Below are 18907 nucleotides of genomic sequence, written 5' to 3'. Positions count from 1 at the left end.
CTGTACCTTAAATTACCTCTTCTGTCTTATGAATGTGTCCTTAATTAATCAGTTCTTATTTCTGTCTGACTCAGAACAGAGAGAGCTGTGGTCTCTTTTGAAGTTTTAATATGCTGTTAAAACAGAATGCAAGCAAAACACAAGGTAAAGAAAACAAACTACAGTATTCAAAAAATAGAAAGGCATTACAGTAATACAAAAAATAAAGCAAACTAACCTTTCCTTCACAGCAAAGTGTAGCAGAGTCTGGATGAGCCTTTCTGGTAAAGCTCTGAAATGTTTTAGTTTACTCCTTAAATAGAAATTTTAGTTCCTAGCTCCACCCCCTCTGTTAACAAGTGATTAACCTTAAGTGACCTCTTCTGTCTTATGAATGAGTCCTTAATTAATAAGTTCTTATTTCTGCCTGACTCAGAACAGAGAGAGCTGTGGTCTTTTTCGAAGTTTTAATATGCTGTTAAAACAGAATGCAAGCAAAACACAAGGTAAAGAAAACAAACTACAGTATTCAAAATATAGAAAGGCAATACAGTAATACAAAAAATAAAAGCAAACTAACCTTTCCTTCACAGCAAAGTGTAGCAGAGTCTGGATGAGCCTTTCTGGTAAAGCTCTGAAATGTTTTAGTTTACTGCTTAAATAGAAATTTTAGTTCCTAGCTCCACCCCCTCTGTTAACAAGTGATTAACCTTAAGTGACCTCTTCTGTCTTATGAACGAGTCCTTAATTAATCAGTTCTTATTTCTGCCTGACTCAGATCAGAGAGAGCTGTGGTCTCTTTTGAAGTTTTAATATGCTGTTAAAACAGAATGCAAGCAAAACACAAGGTAAAGAAAACAAACTACAGTATTCAAAATATAGAAAGGCAATACAGTAATACAAAAAATAAAAGCAAACTACCCTTTCCTTCACAGCAAAGTGTAGCAGAGTCTGGATGAGCCTTTCTGGTAAAGCTCTGAAATGTTTTAGTTTACTCCTTAAATAGAAATTTTAGTTCCAAGCTCCACCCCCTCTGTTAACAAGTGATTAACCTTAAGTGACCTCTTCTGTCTTATGAATGAGTCCTTAATTAATCAGTTCTTATTTCTGCCTGACTCAGAACAGAGAGAGCTGTGGTCTCTTTTGAAGTTTTAATATGCTGTTAAAACAGAATGCAAGCAAAACACAAGGTAAAGAAAACAAGCTACAGTATTCAAAATACAGAAAGGCAATACAGTAATACAAAAAATAAAAGCAAACTAACCTTTCCTTCACAGCAAAGTGTAGCAGAGTCTGGATGAGCCTTTCTGGTAAAGCTCTGAAATGTTTTAGTTTACTCCTTAAATAGAAATTTTAGTTCCTAGCTCCACCCCTCTGTTAACAAGTGATTAACCTTAAGTGACCTCTTCTGTCTTAAGAATGAGTCCTTAATTAATCAGTTCTTATTTCTGCCTGACTCAGAACAGAGAGCTGTGGTCTCTTTTGAAGTTTTAATATTCTGTTAAAACAGAATGCAAGCAAAACACAAGGTAAAGAAAACAAACTACAGTATTCAAAATATAGAAAGACAATACAGTAATACAAAAAATAAAATCAAACTAACCTTTCCTTCACAGCAAAGTGTAGCAGAGTCTGGATGAGCCTTTCTGGTAAAGCTCTGAAATGTTTTAGTTTACTCCTTAAATAGAAATTTTAGTTCCTAGCTCCACCCCCTCTGTTAACAAGTGATTAATCTTAGGTGTCCTCTTCTGTCTTATGAATGAGTCCTTAATTAATCAGTTCTTATTTCTGCCTGACTCAGAACAGAGAGAGCTGTGGTCTCTTTCGAAGTTTTAATATTCTGTTAAAACAGAATGCAAGCAAAACACAAGGTAAAGAAAACAAACTACAGTATTCAAAATATAGAAAGACAATACAGTAATACAAAAAATAAAATCAAACTAACCTTTCCTTCACAGCAAAGTGTAGCAGAGTCTGGATGAGCCTTTCTGGTAAAGCTCTGAAATGTTTTAGTTTACTCCTTAAATAGAAATTTTAGTTCCTAGCTCCACCCCCTCTGTTAACAAGTGATTAATCTTAGGTGTCCTCTTCTGTCTTATGAATGAGTCCTTAATTAATCAGTTCTTATTTCTGCCTGACTCAGAACAGAGAGAGCTGTGGTCTCTTTTGAAGTTTTAATATGCTGTTAAAACAGAATGCAAGCAAAACACAAGGTAAAGAAAACAAGCTACAGTATTCAAAGTACAGAAAGGCAATACAGTAATACAAAAAATAAAAGCAAACTAACCTTTCCTTCACAGCAAAGTGTAGCAGAGTCTGGATGAGTCTTTCCGGTAAAGCTCTGAATTTTTTTAGTTTACCCCTTAAATAGAAATTTTAGTTCCTAGCTCCACCCCCTCTGTTAACAAGTGATTAACCTTAAGTGACCTCTTCTGTCTTATGAATGAGTCCTTAATTAATCAGTTCTTATTTCTGCCTGACTCCGAACAGAGAGAGCTGTGGTCTCTTTCGAAGTTTTAATATTCTGTTAAAACAGAATGCAAGCAAAACACAAGGTAAAGAAAACAAACTACAGTATTCAAAATATAGAAAGACAATACAGTAATACAAAAAATAAAATCAAACTAACCTTTCCTTCACAGCAAAGTGTAGCAGAGTCTGGATGAGCCTTTCTGGTAAAGCTCTGAAATGTTTTAGTTTACTCCTTAAATAGAAATTTTAGTTCCTAGCTCCACCCCCTCTGTTAACAAGTGATTAACCTTAGGTGTCCTCTTCTGTCTTATGAATGAGTCCTTAATTAATCAGTTCTTATTTCTGCCTGACTCAGAACAGAGAGAGCTGTGGTCTCTTTTGAAGTTTTAATATGCTGTTAAAACAGAATGCAAGCAAAACACAAGGTAAAGAAAACAAACTACAGTATTCAAAATATAGAAAGGCAATACAGTAATGCAAAAAATAAAAGCAAACTAACCTTTCCTTCACAGCAAAGTGTAGCAGAGTCTGGATGAGCCTTTCTGGTAAAGCTCTGAAATGTTTTAGTTTACTCCTTAAATAGAAATTTTAGTTCCTAGCTCCACCCCCTCTGTTAACAAGTGATTAACCTTAAGTGACCTCTTCTGTCTTAAGAATGAGTCCTTAATTAATCAGTTCTTATTTCTGCCTGACTCAGAACAGAGAGCTGTGGTCTCTTTTGAAGTTTTAATATGCTGTTAAAACAGAATGCAAGCAAAACACAAGTTAAAGAAAACAAACTACAGTATTCAAAATATAGAAAGGCAATACAGTAATACAAAAAATAAAAGCAAACTAACCTTTCCTTCACAGCAAAGTGTAGCAGAGTCTGGATGAGCCTTTCTGGTAAAGCTCTGAAATGTTTTAGTTTACTCCTTAAATAGAAATTTTAGTTCCTAGCTCCACTCCCTCTGTTAACAAGTGATTAACCTTAAGTGACCTCTTCTGTCTTATGAATGAGTCCTTAATTAATCAGCTCTTTTTTCTGCCTGACTCAGAACAGAGAGAGCTGTGGTCTCTTTTGAAGTTTTAATATGCTGTTAAAACAAAATGCATGCAAAACACAAGGTAAAGAAAACAAACTACAGCATTTAAAATATAGAAAGGCAATACAGTAATACAAAAAATAAAAGCAAACTAACCTTTCCTTCACAGCAAAGTGTAGCAGAGTCTGGATGAGCCTTTCTGGTAAAGCTGTGCTCCTTGTGTGCTTTTAAGGGAAATTGTGGTTGTTGCAGAGGGCAACTTTTGGAAATACTGTGTGTATCCATTTTTGTTCCTGTGGCCATCACTCACCAGTTTCAGTTGTGAAGATTCAGGCTACTTGATTACTGGCCCAAAATAAGGACCGTCACAGCACCTACATGATTCTACACATTTTCCAGACAAACAAATCATATATATATATATATATATATATATATATATATATATATATATGTATATGTATCTGTATCTATATCTATTTGTCTGTATGTCTATCTAAAGGAAAAGCATGCGTTCTTCTTTTAAGTGGCTATCCTAGAGCCCTGCCCCCGAGTAAGTGTCTTGCTCAGGATTCCTTAATAGATAAATTTAACGATTTAACAAATTGAGGGCAGGAGTACAAGATTAAGCTTATTACCAGCTCCTTATCTTAATTCTGTGAGTTAAACTGCCATACATGGTTAATTGTTGTCAGGACTGAGTTTCAGCTTGTGATTCCTCCTATTTTTTACAGTGTTACAAGGGATTTCACTGAAGAAGCATAGCACTGTTGCCTGAAGTATTCTTCATAGTTAAGACAAAGAGAAGCATACTTCATTTAATTGGCATATTGTCTACTTAGCTCAAATTGTTTTAAAAATGTTAACTTTTTTGAATACCTTGGCCTCTGGCTAGATCTAGTCCTCTTTCAGTGTACCTTAGGATAGTAATGCATAGTAGAGTCAGCTCACATCAAGAAGAACCTGTACTGTACACTGCCAAATTGGTTGTGAAACATCTGCAGTCTTGGGAAAGCACTTATTTGTAGCACCATCTGAATGTGTTATCCCTTTCATTACTGGCACAGCTATAACCAGCATCTCAAAACTACAGATGCTCTGAATTTGTGTGTCAGTACTTCACTCCCCCTAAAATGGAACCTAACTGTCTTTCTTTTTCTAGAATGGGTTAGGAATCATTTAAAAATATTTCTGCAGGAAACTACCTTTGGAGTTGGCACTGGGCAGTGGTAGATAAATGAGTCTATATTACAACGTCAAACTCACAGGAGTCTGAATGTTGTAATATCGAACCCAAATGTTTGAAACATAAAAATAGCAAAGCCACGGAACACCGATTTTTTTTGGAACCCCCCCACATTAGTTTAAGTTGAAAGTGTATGTGTTTTTTTTTTTTTTTTGTACCAGAACAGCGATTTTTTTCCCCTGGGAAAAAAATCACCGTTATGTGTTTTCGTACTTTTTGGGTTTCGAACTTAACAGTTCGATATTACATTGTTCGCACTCCTGTGAGTTTGACAATGTAATATAGACCCTAGATAAATGGCATATGCCTAGATATGTCTAGATGTTATTATAGGTTTTTAGGTTCATAGGTGGGTACTAGGCTATCTGCCCAAAGGCATTTATTAGCCTAGCCAGAATGTGTTGGCTTTTGCCACCACCTTAGATTAGTTCCCTGTGCCTCTGTCCAGCAGAGCCAGTGACGTGATCCCCGAGGTAAACTTTTTGTTTCCCATCCACTCGTCAAGGTTTCTTTTGAAGAGTGTTAGCGAGGAGCTCTGCCTAATGTAGATTGGGATCTTGTTCCAAAGCATGGGAAGTCTTTAAGATAGGAATCTATCCCTCCAGCACGTCCTATTTATTGTTGTGGTGAGGTTTAGATCCCTAGAGTGTGTGGCTCAAGGGGATAAGGTTTTCTTTAGGTGGAGCATGTCCATCAATTCTGGGTTGGACATGGCCTTGTATGTCAGGCAGAGATCACCTCTGAGTAGACGGTATGCAACTGAGTACAACTGGAGTTTCTTCAGTCGAGCTGCATAGGGCATCTGTTTGAGGCCAGTGATCCTCTTGGTGAGGTAATTCTGTGGTCTTTCCAGCTGTTGCAGGTGTCTTGTAAGGTACATCCCAAATGGGGAGTTTTACTCTATGATGGGTCTGATGAGTGATGAGTAGAGAGGCACAATGACCTCTTTTGATCTGGATGCAAACCCTTTTGTGATTAGGTGGGCCATGTAGAAGGATTTTCTAACCACTTTGGCAGTGTGATTATCAAAGTTGAGATTACTATCTACTTGGGTCCCCAGATCCCTTATTACGTCTTCTGTATTTAGGGGACTACCACCTCTGTGGTAGTTTGTGGGTTCTTTGTTTTTTCCAAAGGGGATGACTATGCACTTTTTGGCATTTAGCTTGAGGCCATGATTTTAACACCAGGTATCCATCTCAGTGAGACTTTTTTGGAGGATGTCTGTGTCAGCCTCTCAGTTATAGCCCCTAGTTTGCAGTTGTCTGCAAACTTGGTCAGCCATAGTCCTTCTGTGCTTGCCTCTACCTCTGAAAAGTATATGCCGAACAGGAGGGGTCCCAGGACTGAGCCCTGGGGAATGCCACTTGTAACCGGTTTAGAGGCGGACCTAGCTCCCGCAACTCTCACCATGTGGATTCTGTCCATGAGCCAGTTGGCAACCCATCTTATGACGTAGGGGTTTATGTTCAGGCTGGTGAGCTGGTCTATAATACCAGAATGGGGAAGAGTGTTGAAGGCCTTAGCGAGGTCTAGGTAGGCTGTGTGTACCACCTTTCTCTGGTCTATAGCCTTGGTAACTGTCTCAAAGAAGTCCACCAGGTTTAGGAGGCATGTTCTTCCCTTAACAAAGCCAAACTGTGTAGGGTCCAGTGTTTGGAGGTTCCCAATCTCTCTGTTAATAAGTTCCATGATGATGCGCTCCATAGCCTTTTAGACCAAGCTAGTTAGGCTTATAGGGCAATAGTTCCCGGGGTCTGTTGTGGCTCAACCTTTGTGGAGAGGAATAACCGTTGCTGTGCGCCACTCTATGGGTATGTAGCCTGTGGAGAGGCTGAGTTTGAACAGTGAGTTTAGGTGAGGGGTTAGTTCATCTTTGAGCTTGTGTAGGATGCCTCCTGGGATACTGTCTGGTCCCATTGATGCTGTGTTTTTGGCTTTGGAGAGGGCTGTTTTAACCTGAGTGTCTGTGATTTCAGGGACTCTACATTCTTATGGTATGGTTATGGGCCCTTTTGGGGGTGAGAAGGGGGTGAAGTTTGCGCTAAACCTGTCTGCCAGGATGTTGGCGATATCGGTCAGTTCAATGTATTTTGTGCCATTCTGCACTAACTCCAAGCAGATCTGAGCATTTCCACTTAGATTCTTGACATAGCTAAAGAATGCCTTGTGGTTATCTTTGGAGTCCTTGGCAATTTTTCTTTCAAAGCTCGCCTTGGATGATTTTATGAGGGAGCGTAGTTTCTTGCTGATAATGATCAGGGATGTCTTCCCTTCTTGGGATTTTACTCTTTTCTGTACTAGTTTCTTCCTTCTATTGTATAGCTTGTTTATGGCAGGAGTCCACCAGACTGGTTTCCTTTTCTTGGAGTTTTCTTTTGGTGTTATTATACAATAATGTTATCTTTCCACTTTTAAATAATGCCATTATATGCCAGAGCTTCGTTTGCTTTCCATGTTTCTTAATTGATATGAGTTTCTGGGTATGTATTAGTAGGTTTACTATCATATTCTTGAAAACATTTCCATTGAATGACCATAATGTTGATGGAAAATGTCGATTTCCACACATCTAAATGGCAGAATGTCTGAAATGAGATACCCAACCTTCCTGGTTCGACTAGTTCGACATAGCAGGAGATGAAGTCAGTCAACCATAATATGCACATTAATGTGCCGTTACACTTAACGGTCAATGGTACATTAATTGTATACTCCCCCACACCCCCTGCACATTAAATATTCCAACTCCGAGACTGCACTACAGTGAAGAAATGGGCTAATTCCCTGTTCCTCACTGAACCGCGACTTCTCTACACAATGTCGAATCCAAAATATTGACCTGCACTACCCATTCGCTGTAGTGTAGTCAATCATTTTTGGTACGACATAATGCCAACTTGGAAACTGCAAGTTGACCACATGGCGGTCGACTGATGCAGTTTCCAAGTTTTGATTGTAAACCGAATTAGTAATATACTGCACATATGCCCACTATTAAGAGGGAACACTTGCACAGTGCATCTCTTACTGTTTAATGCTATTGTATTTTTTATCTTTGTTTCTTTTTCTGCTGGCTATGAATAAGTGAAAAGTTCATTAGCTGTGTTACAGTCTAAGAAGCTGTTGAATAAGTCACATCCACAAATATGTAAAGCTGAAGAAAAGATGCAGTTGTTATATTTTGGAAAGTAAAAGCAAAGCAAATTTTTTGAAGAAGTGGATGTATTTTTATGGGGGATGACTTTACACCATTACTGTCTTAAAAAGGGTAATGCCATTTTGAGTTGCAATAATCTAAGTTCAGTCTGTTTGCTTATCACAATCATGAATGGATGACAGCTTGGAAACTCAGGGCCAGTGTCAACTTGACACCAACAGATGCTAATGCTTTAACTTATGAATAAACTCTAACGTCAATATCATCTTTATCTCCTTTCTGACTGGATGCTTTTGAGCTTATGGTACCAGTAGGTTCTTAATTTAATAGTTTTTTTTTACCCTTAGGACTGTCTCTGTTGAAAGCATTCAGTTAATTTTTTATGCTTGACAAGTTCAGTTGCTATATAGACTAAATGTATTTGTAGCTCCCTCCAAGGCTTTAAACATTATAAGATACATTTGCTTAACTCATCTCCTTCCTAGTTGTCTATTTTTATAAGTCACCCAGTTTATTCATATGATTACCTCATTTGGCCTTGCCATTTGGCTAACAATGATCTCCAAATGAAGTCTGCTATCCTGAAAGTAACTTGGCTATATACAGGCACAGAATACTTGATAACTTAAACCTGTAAACTTGTGCATGCTGGCTTAAAAAGACCCATCCCTATCACTCTGTCCGATTACATACTTTTGAGTGGTAGCTTTTGTTTTGCTCTTTCTTTACCCAGATACTTTACCCTTAGAGCTTGTTACTTGCTCATCACAAAAATCTCTCATTTTGCCTTGCCTGGTTGCCATTCACCCAGTGTAACCACCAAACTATATTACAGCATAGAAAGAAGATGGAAAAATGGATGGCAGCAGCAGCTCAAGCCAATTGGTGCTACCCCCCCCCCCCCATAAAGAGCGTTGTAGATTAAAAAGTAATTTGAATGCATTTAGGACAGTAGTAGCATGTGATTAAAAAGTAACTCCTGTCATCTCATCCCCTGTGTATTATTATTAGTTTTGATTATTATCATTCTTATTATTACAATTATTTTTATTATTGCTGTTTTGTGAAATGGTTTCTGCTTTAGTTTTTAGTGATTTGTTTTGAGTTATTTTCATGTAAATAAAACATGGTAGCTAGATCTTCTGTTACATTTAGTCAAGAGAACCTGCCAAATGTCACAGCATATAAGAAGAGTTAAAGCAGCCCACTGAGTACTTTTATTGACAGCAGACATTTCATAAGTATTGGAAAATCCTTTAAACCTTCACCCTTTCTTAAGCAAAGATAACTACACTGAGATGCATTTAACTCAAATGAAATATTAAATGCATTAAATATGAAGTGACAAGGGATACCATAGGTGTAAATACTGACAGGTTAACTTACTGGGAGCTAATAAGCATTTCTTCCTTGTCATCCTTTTTTCACCATGTATTCTACATAGTACAAAAACATCAATGCCTCCAATGGTTTATCAGAAGGTCACATTCACTTAAAAATACTATATAGTTTACAAAACATAAATATGCTTCCATAAATGTGTGTGTGTGTGTGTGTATGCATGTGTGTGTATGCATGTGTGTGTGTGTGTGTATGCATGTGTGTGTATGTGTGTGTGTGTGTGTGTGTGTGTGTGTGTGTGTGTGTGTGTGTGTGTGTGTATATATATATATATATATATATATATATATATATATATGTATATACATATACATGTGTGTGTGTATATGTGTGCGTGCGTGTTTGTGTGTATATATATATATATATATATATATATATATATATATATAATCTATACATGTGTGTGTGTGTGTGTGTGTGTGTAAATAAGTTCAGTAGCAGATGCTTACTCTTCATACAGTTTTTACTGATTTTTAGTGTAACTAAGTAATATTGTTTTTGGTGCAAACTGGATGTTGTGCATGACAAAAATTACTATATAACAGTAGGGTGTGAATTTCTGTATATTTTGTAGTTATTTTTATGTATTTATTTATTTATTGCATTTGTTTACCGGGAAAGTCCACTGGGCCTACAAGAGTCCATTTTCAGTGGAGGCCTGGGGAGAAAAGCTCCGACAAGTACATAGATACAGAAAATATTAAACATTAATTGGTGCAAAAGTAGATACAGTGTTACACATAATGATTACAGTAATATATAGAGAATATATACATAAAAGCAGAAATATTATTGGTTGCCAGATGAATTCATTCAGAGAAGTATAAATAGAGATATATAAATCAGTATTATTGTACCAGTATCAACAAGTGATGAAAAATAATGATTATGGAGAAAATATCATCAGTCAGCAGTGGCAAAAAGCAGTTTAGTTATCATATATTTGTTTGAAGGTGGTGGTGGTATATGGTTTCCTGGCTGACAGAAATGTCAGTGGTATTATTTTGAACATAAAACACTTAACTGATGTGAGTAGTTAATTAAAAATGCTGATAATATAATGTAATAAAAGACATCACCTTCTTATCTGGCATATGTGTATATTTGAAAAAAGACTACATTTGTAGAGTAGTTCACATGGAGTTTTAAAATACTAACCTGTCTTCAAAACTGCAGTGATTACTCTGATGTGCAACACTTGAAAATGACCATACATTAAATAATAAGAAAGGTGTCTGCAATATCTACATAACCATTCAGAACAGAAACATCTCCTCAATAAAAATCTTTCCTTTCTGACAGGTTATTCACTCATTCATCGACATGATTGCAGTGAGAATGCAGGACACAGTCTTTTTGTAAACCATATTGAAGCACTGAAGTGAAACCACAATTACAAATATGTACATAAAATAAAGACACAAGAGGAAACAACTGCTCAGCTGACCTTGGTTTTGATGGATTACAAATAACAAGAATTGCTGGTATGGCAATAATGTATAGTTAGATCATAGTCAGAATGGTTTCTACATTTTAACAAGTCACTGTTATGAGTTCTACTGGAATTTGATTTTACTTCCCCCAAGGTGTACATTGTACTTACTGCATGAATAAACAATCTGCCTCATTATCTTGACACTTCCAAAGCCTGTAATTAACTGTAAACCATTAAATATAGGTTTTACCCTGCAATAATATAGTATGAGATTAAACACAACTAATTACCTATGAATTTAGCAGAAAAGATTTGTGATAGGTTAATTCAAGCACAAAAAGAGATTGGCTAGGCTTGAAATGGCCTGCAAGGACAGCTAGCCTAGTACTTACGTATGAACCTGAAATGAAACCTGTACCTTGAGCTCATGTTACTGTCATATTACTTGAAACGTACAGGGTCACAAACTGAGAATTTGGATTCTGTACTGATGATGCACAGAAGTGAAGGAGAAGATTTTGATTCACACCCTAAAACAAATGTTGATCATTGACCTTAATCTTCATTTTTGTATTTAATGATGACCAGACTGATATGCATGGTCTCTTCACTGGGGATTTTCTTCAATGCCTATAGTTCAGATTGTTGATGAGTGATGCAGGAATTAATATCACAGTTAGGCAGGGAAAAGGATATAGTTTGTTTTCACGATTAAAAAGTTGTCAGGCTCCAGGAGCTCTAAAGTTGAGTGGCTGTAACACTTGGACTTTTGCTGTTTGCAGGGGTAAGCTGAGACATCCCAACATTTAAGAAAACAAGAGGAAACTTCCAGATGCTCACCATCCTCTATCCCTGGCTAGGTAATTTTCTAAAGTGCAATGTCCAGTGCCATTTTTGTTTTGTTTTGTTTGGATTGTTTCCTTTAGAGACAGTGCTGAAAATCTCTATTATTAATTTATATTGGGCAGCTGAATAAAGTAAAAACCTTTGTTTTATACCTCTCAATAGCCATAATTTATCAAAATATCCAGATTTCATACCTCATATTTTGGTGTATTCCTTATAAGGTTTGTGGAATTATGGCAAATTGTTGAGGATAGCAGTTCCTACATAATGGCAGGCACTTGAGTTTGAAACTTGATTTTCTTCAGAAAATTCATGCTAATACAAATCCTTTTGTCCCAGTCTCCTTCAATAAATACACCACACCAAATTGCATTTGACAACCTTTATTAAACTTCCATAAACATAACTTTATCAAGCAATATTTTAATTTATTGATCACAGCATGAACATCTATATAACCATTTACTGGAGTAGTTGTAACCTCGCTCATCCTAACCAAAGAAGTTGCGTCCTCAGCTCCACTTGCTTACTTTTACTTATCAAGCAGTGTCCTCCCTTTCACTTGCTTTCTTTTACTTATCAAACAATGTCCCAGTGCTCACTTTCATTCCTAACTCATTGAATTAAACATCCAACACCAGTAGAACAGAAGAGGGACAGACCTATCCCTCTTCTCCACCTAAACAACAAACCTATAAAAATAACCACACAATCCTCACTGTTTCTAAAAGAGGGAGATATGGCAAGTAACAAGTTCACACCAAAATCTGATCCCATCAGATGTTGAACCCCATCCACATCAGTTAATTCAAAATATCTACATATTCCCCATTTCCATATATTTCCTTTAACTAGAAGCAGTATGTGAGGGGTTCAAAAGACCCTCCCTGCCTTGCCCCAAGGCCTGCTTAGCTAACCAATCAACCAACCAAATCCCAAAGTCCATCCTAACCTCATGCTGTTGTGACTCCACTCCACCTAAACTCCCCATAAGACAAACTAAACCCTCCTCATCACCAAAAGCCTCCACAAACTTCTGTTGTTTGTCAGCTGCTCCACCTGCTTTACCTAGCCTTTATGTACCTCATCCTCACTTGTCCCCCACTACTCCCTAACCACACCACTCTAACATGCCTGAATGACCAGCTAAGAGTGTATCATTACCAGTGACCTCATTGTGCACTGCTCCAGGGCCAGCCCTGGATTCTGTCACCACTGGATGCTCCACCTCTGTCTCAAAACAATTCTTTAGATTGTGTGACAATAGCTGCCCATTTCTGGCTCAAAGCTCATGCACCAGCCATCTAGCAAAACAGAATACTATTACTACAGGGAAAAAAAAACACAGCCCCAATTGGTGCACCTTTTATGTGTAAAGTAAACACTTTAACAAATATGCAACCTTCCAGTCTCCTAAAACAGGGCCACACACATATAATAAATGAAGCTTGTCCTTAAAGTGACAATCAAACCCTGTGCTTTACCTTTGTGAGGCAAACACCTTAACCATTATGTTCCCCACTACCTCTTCAACCTCTTAGGGCAAGAAATGTGGACAAAGCGTGACAAAATGGGGGAACAGATTTTAAACATTACTCTTATAAACCTAGCAATGTGCTAGAGTAACAGAGTTTGTTATCTTACATCTTCTGAAGGATTTGAAGTATGAAAATCAAATACATGTCATTATTTAGTGATTTCATCTCATTGATAGCAACGATTTTATGAGGTCTAGACCAAATTAAGCCAAAAACTGGACATTCCGTGAAAATCTGTACAGATAAGGAACTACTCTGACAATGGCAGAAACTATTTATTTAAAAAAAATGAACATTTTATATTAACTGTACATATCCACTACTGTTTCTTATTGGTTATCTGGCTGTAGCCCGCTTTCTAAAATTAAATTCTGTAGCACCTAGTATGCAATGTTACTGAATCAAAAACACTTAAAATATTGATGGGGACTTGCTATTCTTTGCTTCCTAACCCTGCAAGTGCTTGCGATGAAATTATAACTCCATACTGCACATAAAATAACAACACCTGAAAATAAGTTTATCGTTATAGCCACCAAAGGTGCCCTTCCCCAACAGTGAAGAGGATTCCCCCATATCCCCTACATCAGAACTCCTCAGCCCTGAGAGATATGGACTCAAACAGAGCCCCTTATTCACAGTTACATGGCTCCAGCTGCAACTGCGCAACAAAACATTAACATGTACAACTGCAGAGGCTGTCAGATATAAAAACAACAGCACTACAACATTCATACAGTTATCTGTTCCACTTTGGCTGGAAAGACTTCAGCGACTTCTTCCTGTCAGGTGTGCCACTAGATGCCAGTGGTTAGGAAATACATAGCCGAAATGCATTCCAGGGATAAAGGTAGGTAAAGTTGTGAAGAAAAGCTTGGCTTCTTAGTGGCTCATCTGTAGCTGTAGACCTTCCAAGCCATAAAACTGATGGAGCTACATATTATGACTACCAACAGAACTCTGGACTCCGGCCCCGCGACATGCAGGCCAAACCCGCCACACACAACCACAAATGGAAGACTCCACACAAACAACCCATCCAGTCCAATACGCTGGACCAACTCACCCCACCATTGAAACGCACAGGCAAAAACACATCAAACCTAAAAATAAATTCAATTTCCAATTTATTTAACACAGAACACACATCCCTACCTCTTGGCAAATCAGCTGCAGGAAAACTAAGAATTTCAACTGGAAAACCACTTATTAGAAAGAAGGATAAAAAGCACTATACCACCATTACTCACCTCATCATTCATACTACTCTTAACCCAAGGCCTATCTGACCACCAAAGTACCTACAGGTCATCTCAGACGTAACCACTTTAGCCCCTCCTTGAACTAACCTAATTTCCTCCCAACCCTCCTACTTTCCCAATTTAACCCTTCCATCCCCACAACTATCTTCCACTCCCATTACTATTCTTACCTGACCCTCACCCAAGATGTCCCAGGACAAATTGGTTTGTTCCCAAACCTTAATTACTCTGTCAACTTTCTAACTTTATAAAATGGATATTTAACATCTGTCCAAAATGCAAACCAGGAACGAATACAACACAAAACCAATCCAGTAAACCCCCAGGACTTGCACTGTTAAAGCAAAAACTTTTATTGTACAAAGTAACATCTGTCCCAATTTTTGGGCTAGTGTTCCGCCATTATTTTTGTAAATGTCCAGAGTTCTTCTTCTGAGGTTGAGAGGTACAATTTAATGCAGTTGTTCAGATTACCTTGCCTAAATTTTATTATCCATCAGTCAAACAAATATCATTTTGCATAGGGAAGAGTCCCCTATCCTATCACCATATGTGGGTGTTTAACCTCTCACCCCAGCATACTTTATGCACTCAGAGGAATATTGCAGCTTACAAAGGGTAGATTTTTTTTACTGTGTATAGTTTTATAGTTATAGTCCACAAAGTAGTTTTGGGTGTCTGGGTTCAAGCATATGAGCATCAGGACTTGTACTTCATTCAATCAAATCTTTATTTATATATGTATAATTAGTCAAGTTACAATAAATAAATATTAAGCATAGCACACAGAATCAAAAATTCATCCATTAGGTTATAAATTAAAAAAATGCAGTAAGATATAAAAACTAAAATGGATCCCAAATTGCCCTATGAAATAAATTGGCCTTAAGGCACCTTGTAAAATTAAGAATCACACTGACAACGTTGTTTGTTAGTGAGAGCCAAAGGTTAACAGCATAGGAGGAAAAGAAGAGACAATTCCAGAGTAATCATCGCTAAAACTAATGGTTCCTAGCAGCTCAAAGGTAGCCTAGGGAAGAATATGCAATGGCCAAAGGGGCGCCAACAACTTTTACAAACACAAGACTTTAAACTCAATCACAAGGACTTTAATGTTGATTTGATACTTAATGGGAACCTATCAGAAAGGAAGAAGGATTTGAAAGCTATGACTATATTTGGAAGCTAATGTATGAAGTTTCACCACTCAGTTCTGTGCTCCCTCCTGCATGTCAAGATTAGTTTTAGAAAGCCATAGCTAAAAGCATTCACTCAAAAAATACTATTAAACTTTCATGTCCAGACTTTCAACACAAACATATATTATATACTCCCAGAGGGGACATAAGGACAACGAAAAAATGCCTGCTGAAATGTAACAGAACCAGTCATACATATTTTGACAGTGCTCCTAGCATTTACCTACCTAACATCTGGAATCAACTACCTCCTGATAGCTGTACAGCCCAATCCTTTTCTCAATCAAATCTTAATGCATTGAATTACTGCAGTACCCCCTTAACTGCAAATAATGCTCAGTTACATAAACAATCATAAATTATCACCATATCAAATCTACAGGGCACAGACATCTGAGGATGATATCACAGTACTTATTTTGCACTCACTCAAAGTATGGGAATTGAATTCACTTTGTCTTATATCATATCATTAGCTCCTTATACTGTGCACACAATGTTTTACATTGTATGTCAGGTACTGTTATCATTATACTAACCTTTGACCTTGTATGAGTATTCATTAGTTTGTCATTTGTTCATTTGTACGTCTTTATTTTTCACTTATTGTTTAAATTCCATGTCTTATGTTATTCATTGCCGCACCCATTTATATAAATGTCTGAAAATTTGGAGGGGCATAGCTTGCAGGACCCCTTGAAAATAAGGTATCCACCAGCAGGTGGTAAACAAAAGATTAAATAAATAAATGAAATAAAGCTAAAGGCATTCACATGATAAATGACAAAAGGCCTGCATAAGCATTGGCAGGTTATTAAGTGGCAATAAATAGGTTCATAGGATAATACTAGGTTATTGGCCCGGAGGCCCTTATAAGCCTAGTCAAGAATTTTGCCCATGTTCCCTCAGAGTCAACACCTGTTTCCCCTGTCCAGCAGGGACACAGGTGGGATCTCAGGGGTGTATTTTCTGTTTCCCATCCAGTCATGCAGGTTCCTGTTAAAGAGGGCTAGAGGGGTACTCTGCTTGACCTGGAGAGGCAGTCTATTCCACACACGGGGGAGTCTTTGGGACACAAATCTAGCCCACCAACAAGTTCTATTAATGTCACAGACCAGGTTAATGTCTTGCGTGTGGGTTGCATGAGTGGAGTTTGTCTTACGGATATGCAGCAACTCCATTAAGGCTGGGTCTGAAATGGCTTTGTATGCCAGAGACAGGTCACCTCTGAGCAGTCTGTATGAGACTGAGTAGATGGACAGGGATTTTAGCCTATCTGTATAGGACAGGTGTTTGAGACCCTGGATTTTCCTGGTCAGGAACCTCTGTGGTCTCTCCAACTGTTGCATGTGCTTGACAAGGTACATGCTGAAGGAGACATTGTACTCGATAATGGGTCTGATAAGGGGAGTACAGGGATGTTATGACTTCCTTGTTTCTGGATGAAATACCCTTATTTATGAGGTGGGCCATGTAGAAAGCCTTCTCTACAATGGTGGCAACGTGGTGGTCAAAAGTCAAGTTGCTATCAACCTGGGTGTCCAAGTCCCTCACGACTAATTGCATGCTTAGTAGGTTGTTATTAATATGATAATTAGTGGGGATAACATTTTACCCAAAGGGGATAATGATGCATTTCTTGGCATTCAGTTTGAGGCCATGCTTCTCTCACCAGTCATTAGCTTGGGTAAGGCCCTCTTGGAGGATGTTCCCATCACTAGGGGAATTTAAGACACCACCCACCTTGCAGTCATCTGCAAACTTGGTCAGCCACAGACCACTGGTTTAGGCATGCACCTCAAAAAAGTATATCCCAAACAGTAGAGGCCCCAAGACCAATCCTTGGGGTAAATAGCGTGTAATGGGTCTACTACTAGAGGTGGCTTCCCCTGCTTTGACTGAGTGAGTTCTATCAGTGAGCCAGTTAGCTACCCATCTGGTAACATATGGTTTGATGCCTAGCTGGGAGAGTTTATCTGTTATGTCCGAGTGGAGAATAGTGTCAAAGATAGGCAGTGTGCACCATCTTCCCCTCGTCCATGGCATTGGTGACTGTTTCGAAGAAGTCGACCATGTTTAACAGGCATGATCTCCCTTTGACAAAATCAAACTGTGTGGGGTCAAGCATTTGGAGGTTGCCAATGTCCTTGTTTATAAGGTCCATGATAATGCGTTCCATAGCCTTGCAGATCAGGCTAGTTAGGCTGATGGGCCTATAATTGCCTGGGTCAGTGGACACTCCACATTTGTGTAGAAGGATGACAGTGGCTGTCCTCCATTTACCTGGAATGAAGCCGGTGCTCAGACTTTGGTTTAATAAGGTGTCTAATGGAGCTGAGAGCTCATGCCTGAGTTCATGTAGGATACAGCCAGGGATGTTGTTGAGTCCCATGGAGACTGTATTTTTTGCCTTTGAGCGGGCATTAAGGATCTGCTCCCTGGTGATGAGAGGAGGGGGGCAGGTGCTGGGGATGTCCTGGTTTACTGATGGGGGGATGGGGGGTGAAGTTTTCACTGGACCTGTCTGCCAGCATGTTGGCTATATCTATGGTGTTTGTGTATGTGGTGTTATTGACCATCAGTTCAGAGCAGATTTGGGTGTTGCCTTTGAGATTGCAGACATATGTGAAGAAGGCCTTGTGATTGTCTGTGGTGGATGTGGCCAATTTGGACTGAAAGTTAGCCATAGGGGATTTCAGCAGTGAGCTTATTTGCTTCTTCAAACAAAGGAGCGATTGCTTCCAACTTGGCATTTGCTCCTTCTTGGCCCTGGACAGCAATTTTTTCCTTCTATTATAGAGTTTGTTTATTGTTGCTGTCCAGCAGACAGGTTTACTCTTCCTTGAGGAAGATGATTTGATCCTGTCAGGTATTGCTGAGTCCATACAGCTATGTAAGTGCTCATATATTTTTTTGGTGTAGGCTTGGATATTAGTGCTAGTTCCAACTGAAGGGACGGTGGCTGTGAAGCTATTTATACCTGCTCCAAGGAGATTGTAGTCAGCTTTGGAAAAGTTTTTTTGTTTGATCCTGACTGGGGGGGGGGGGGCAGATAGGGGAGATGGTGACTTCAAAAGCGATCACTTTATGGTTGGATCTTACCAAGGAGGATGACACTGTAGGAGTGCTACATTGGCTACTCATATTGATTAGGACCAGGTCCAAGATATTTTCACCTCTCTTAGGGGTGTCATCCAGCTGATCCAATGCATTGGCATTGCCAAAGTCAAGGAATCTCTGGGCATTCATGTTTGGGCTACAATAGGTCTTCCACTCTATGGTTGGGTATTTAAAGTCACTCAGGATCAGGGTAGAGGGTTGAACCTTGACAGATTCAAGTAAGT

General features: G+C 38.5%; 1 protein-coding gene across 4 annotated transcripts in view; it reads left to right on the top strand.

Moving 5' to 3' along the window:
* Nucleotides 1–18907, top strand: part of LOC122809611 (solute carrier family 66 member 2-like) — a 1674862-nt gene that overhangs the window by 1357969 nt on the left and 297986 nt on the right. Inside the window, exon 5 of one of the 4 annotated variants that reach the window (XM_044081241.1) lies at nt 10586–10900. The exons of the other annotated variants lie outside the window; for them this stretch is intronic. Within the exon in view, the coding sequence (XP_043937176.1) occupies nt 10586–10610 (25 nt within the window). The 3' untranslated portion in view covers nt 10611–10900. Of the gene's footprint in view, nt 1–10585; nt 10901–18907 lie in introns of those variants that run through there. 4 annotated transcript variants of the gene reach the window in all.

The sequence above is a fragment of the Protopterus annectens genome, chromosome 8.part0 (assembly GCF_019279795.1).
Source record: "Protopterus annectens isolate FY-2018-M chromosome 8.part0, PAN1.0, whole genome shotgun sequence".
In the NCBI taxonomy this organism is placed as follows: domain Eukaryota; kingdom Metazoa; phylum Chordata; order Ceratodontiformes; family Protopteridae; genus Protopterus; species Protopterus annectens.
The sequence above is the reverse complement of the archived record's forward strand: the minus strand, read 5'-3'. Positions and strand labels throughout refer to the sequence as shown.